This window comes from Macadamia integrifolia, unplaced genomic scaffold (genome assembly GCF_013358625.1).
Source record: "Macadamia integrifolia cultivar HAES 741 unplaced genomic scaffold, SCU_Mint_v3 scaffold612, whole genome shotgun sequence".
In the NCBI taxonomy this organism is placed as follows: Eukaryota; Viridiplantae; Streptophyta; class Magnoliopsida; order Proteales; family Proteaceae; genus Macadamia; species Macadamia integrifolia.
The window spans coordinates 298,392-302,703 of NW_024870497.1; the positions used below are offsets into that span (position 1 = coordinate 298,392).

The following is a 4,312-nucleotide window of genomic DNA, read 5'->3' on the forward strand; positions in this document are numbered from 1 at the left end:
TTGGGATCGAACTGCATTAGATGGATTTATGTCTTTTTTGTTTATTTTTTATTATATAATTTGGCATTTTTTACATTTTTCCCTTATATCTTACCAGTGCATCAGTATAAGATTGGTCAAGAAATCAGGATTGGGAATCCGTCTCGATCGATACCAGGTGATCCTGACTGATCTGATCCGATTTTTTAGACTATAACTCTACCTATGATTATGCAAATTGTTTTAAGGAGTTTTGGACGTTTGCTTTGGACCGCGTGGACGGCATGGTTACCATAATAACAATGATTCCTCTAAAGAGAGGGAAAAAGTTGCTTACGCTGTTGGCCATTCCCACCCCAAATAACTTTTCTTAACCCGCATTATTTTTTAATACTAAAAATACCCTTTGAACCTGGTTCTTCAACACTTCTACCTGTATTTAGTACTTGATACCTTCTATTAATTGTCTTTTATTTTATTCTTACAATTTCTTTCAGTTAAGGGGTATAAAAATATTCTTAAAAATAATTAGTCATTATCAAAAAATGTCATTTTTTTTTTCTTTTTTGGTAACAAGAAAAAAATTGAGTATACATGTGAAATGACTTACCATCATTGAAAAGAAAATTGTATATAAAACAGAAGGACAACAATAGATTGCAAATTATTTTACACCTTATTATCCCCTTTCCATGCAACCCAACACATTCCCACAAAGGCAGAGACCCAACTCATTCCATTTTCTGTTTCAATTCCACCATGATGCATCACATTCAATTGCTTGGAATTCTGATCGTAGCATACTTTAGTGTAAGAAAAAACAATGTTTTCTCATTATCCATTTATATTTCAACATGGTTATTGCTTCCTCCTATTCTATCTTTCTTATTTGATTGTTATTTTTCCCAATTGCAGAGTTCTAAAGCTGAAAATTCCTTCTTACAGTACTGGGAAGAGCATATTGGTCTTCCACAACCTCCTAATTGGTTAGCTGCAAAAGTTTCTCCGTTAAGCCCCCATCAGGTGGCAGCGTTTATGAAACTTATTGAGAAAAATGAATTGGCTTCCCACCTGCATTCATTTTGTATGCAAGCTAATGTTGCTTGTTCTACAAATGCATTGGTCAAGAAAATAACGGACGATACAACTCTACCACCAATAGCCCAGTGGAATTCTGGAAAACTAAAGTACGAACAACTTCCAAATGACACACCCTTGTCAGTTTTCAGCCAAGGAGGATTGCCTTATTTCCGGGAATCAATGGTGAAAGAGGAAGCTTTCATGCCTATCCCTGATCTGAGGGATCCAATGCCATATAAATCATTCTTACCACGATCTCTAGCATCACAATTTCCATTTTCCTTTGCACGGATTAAGGAATTGAAAAAGTTTTTTGGTGTAGAAGATGAATCAAACATGGATGAATATATTCAAGACACCCTCAATATATGTGAGAAAAGCCCCATTCGTGGTGAGCAATGCACCTGTGCAACTTCCGGCGAGGATCTCATCGATTTTGTTGTCAGAAAGTTAGGGCAACATGTACGTGTATGGAGTAGTGAAAGCATCGAAGGATCTTATGAGAATGCCACAATTGGAGCTGTGAAACTTATTTATGGCAACCTCTATGAACCACCAACCTTATGTCATAGTCAGCCATTTCCATTTCAAGTCTATTATTGCCATGTTTTACCAAAAGTAAAAATATATGCAGTTGATATACATGCTCAAAAGAAAGTGAATCATGTGATCATGGCGTGCCACTATGACACATCTACTTGGAGTCCAAACCATCTTGCTTTCAAGCTATTGAATTTTGGCCCAGGCCTAATTGAAGTCTGTCATTGGATAAACGAGAATGGAATGGTCATGACAAGACTCTAGGTTGAGCAGCATTTGGAGATTTGATTATTATCTAATTCTCTTTTTTATGTTAGTTGAACTTCTTATGTTATTTGAAGGATAAATAAGTCAGCCTTCACAAATGTTGATTTGCCACTTCCTATTTGTCCAATTATACCAATCTTCATCCTTCTCAGAAAATTACAAGTGGATTCTAACATGACAAGAAGAAGTTACATGCATATTAAACAATAAAGTTATGAGCTTAGTAGAATTCCATAAGTACAGGAAGAATTGTTCCGCAATAATAGACTTTAGAGGGTCTATTCAAAAAAATAATGAAATAAATAAGGAGATGGAGACTGGAGGAATCACACTTGGAATTACTAATAAATCAATAGTGTTAACTATCCATGTTCATTCATGACCAGACCTATTTCCTTCTACCAACATAGGGGGTTCGCTAGGAATGCAAAAAGTTTATTAAGATCCTATACGACCATATAAAAATTGAAACCAAACTCATTGTGATTAATAAACCAATACCATCTTCAAGAAGAAAATAAAATAAATTGAAAATCTTCACATAAGCAATAAATCAAAGATGGTTTAAAGGATGAATTTATAAGATTTCAAGTTCAACTTCTTACAAAATCAAAGAGATGGCATATGTGATGGATGTCAATATATTCATGTGAAAGCATAATTACTCCCTTGCACTAGAGAAAGGAAATTCAGGCAAAAAAAAAAATTCATCCACTAACTTGAGATTTGTGTCCACGAACCTCTCTACTTGATTGAAGTATCTTATTATAGTTGAACCTAAACTGGGTTCTGAAAAATGATGTATAACTGAAGCCTGGCATACTCTACCAACCATTGAAGTTTTCATTCTACAGATTTGTAGCATTTCTGCAAGACAAGTTTCAAAGAAAGGGATTCTACATACAATGTAGAAATATTTGTACTGAATTTAGACTTGGTGGAAAGATGTCATAGGTTTTTTTTTATCAGATGTCTTAACGTGGGCTTTGAGAGTGGCACTATATTATCGATGAAACTATAGAAATATATTCGATTCGGTATATTTATTACAAATATTCTCTTTTGAATGGTTATCATTCTCTATTTTTATTAGAGGTTGAATCAATTTTGTGCATTATTTGAAGTCTTAAATGAAGAAGTTAATGAACATGAGCATAATTATATTTGAGATTTTGTAGTATCCTTTCTTTTACCAAAATTTTATCCATATTATCAAATTTCAAGTTCAAATAATAACTGCATGTACCCATATCCAATTTTCCCCCAAATTTACATTGTTAATGATGGATAGTATAGTATGGTCTTATACATAAAGTATGGTTGCCAAAAGCACATATTGAAATGTGCAATTCAAAGAAAATGCAGCGTATGGCAGCAATAGTAATTCACTTATGCCAAGTGCAGCACTTTTGCTAACTACAACAAGGAAGCAAGAGGAAGATTTTCCCATTGAAAATTATCAACTAATTAATTGTGTCACTAGTTCCTAGATGGTTCACTTAGCTTCTATTGATTGCCCAAATATCTGACACATAATGTTCCAATGGATTCAAATATTGTCGACAAAACTAGCGGCAATCAAAAAGAAGGTTATAACTTCTCACTTAATCACTTTTGTGACTCGACAATTACTAAAGGATGAATGGACTGAAGTTCCACCCTGACATACCTCAGAAATGTTTGAATGAAGCCTCTACGCCAGTTTTGCTGCCCGGCCTTGGTTGTGGACAAGCATAATTTTTTTTGTGGGATCAAGAGCCACCATTTATTCTATCAAAATTCACATGAATTATTTCATAGGCCTTGGTTTTACATTTACAATATGTTTGTTATTTTACAATTATGATAAATGTCTAATAAATATAATCACATAATAAGTGAGACACTTAGAAGGATAAATATCTTGGTCTCCTTCAATAGCTTATGTGGGACATCTTTTGGTCCCCTCAATTATAATTAAAGTATGGGAAATGTATGTCTGAGTTTCTGGCGTATGCTATGCTAACAACTCTTATTTCTATCTCTTTCTTCTCTCCTCTCTCCTTCTTTCCTATTGATGAACTGTCGAAACCCCCTCCTCCTCCCTCCCTCAAATTGGTGCACTCACCCTATATATCCCTCTTGCTTAGAGAACCCTCTCCCTTAAAGTGTAAAGTGTAATATACAACCCATCACAGTGGGATAAAACTTCACGATAATAAACCATATGTTAAACTTGAAGTTAATTTTATGGAAAGACTCATCAATACTTGTATAACTAGGAAGACGAAGCTAAAGGCAAAAAACGAATTCCAAAGTCAGCTGTTTGATTATTCACATTTAACTTGTTTCATAATTCATTGCAATGTTACTTTAACTCTCTACATTTATTTTATAAATTATGTCAAAATAAAGATTACACTAGCTATGCATGACTAGTTATGAATAAATTGTTTCACATTCTATA

The 4,312-nt window shown here is 34.0% G+C and overlaps 1 protein-coding gene across 1 annotated transcript; it reads left to right on the forward strand.

Annotated features, from left to right (window-relative positions):
- The first annotated feature begins 660 nt into the window (after nucleotides 1-660).
- On the forward strand, nucleotides 661-1,977 carry LOC122069421 (polygalacturonase non-catalytic subunit AroGP2-like). Its single transcript, XM_042633434.1, has 2 exons — nucleotides 661-789; nucleotides 895-1,977. Exons 1-2 carry the CDS (start codon nucleotides 739-741, stop codon nucleotides 1,861-1,863), a joined length of 1,020 nt encoding a protein of 339 aa, XP_042489368.1. The 5' UTR covers nucleotides 661-738; the 3' UTR covers nucleotides 1,864-1,977.
- The last annotated feature ends 2,335 nt before the right edge of the window (nucleotides 1,978-4,312 follow it).

Excerpts from the sequence above, each read along its gene's own strand:
- LOC122069421 (XM_042633434.1), top strand. The coding sequence starts at position 739 with ATGATGCATCACATTCAATTGCTTGGAATTCTGATCGTAGCATACTTT. Across the intron at positions 790-894 it reads TGATCGTAGCATACTTTAGT|AGTTCTAAAGCTGAAAATTC; the intron begins GTAAGAAAAAAC and ends TCCCAATTGCAG.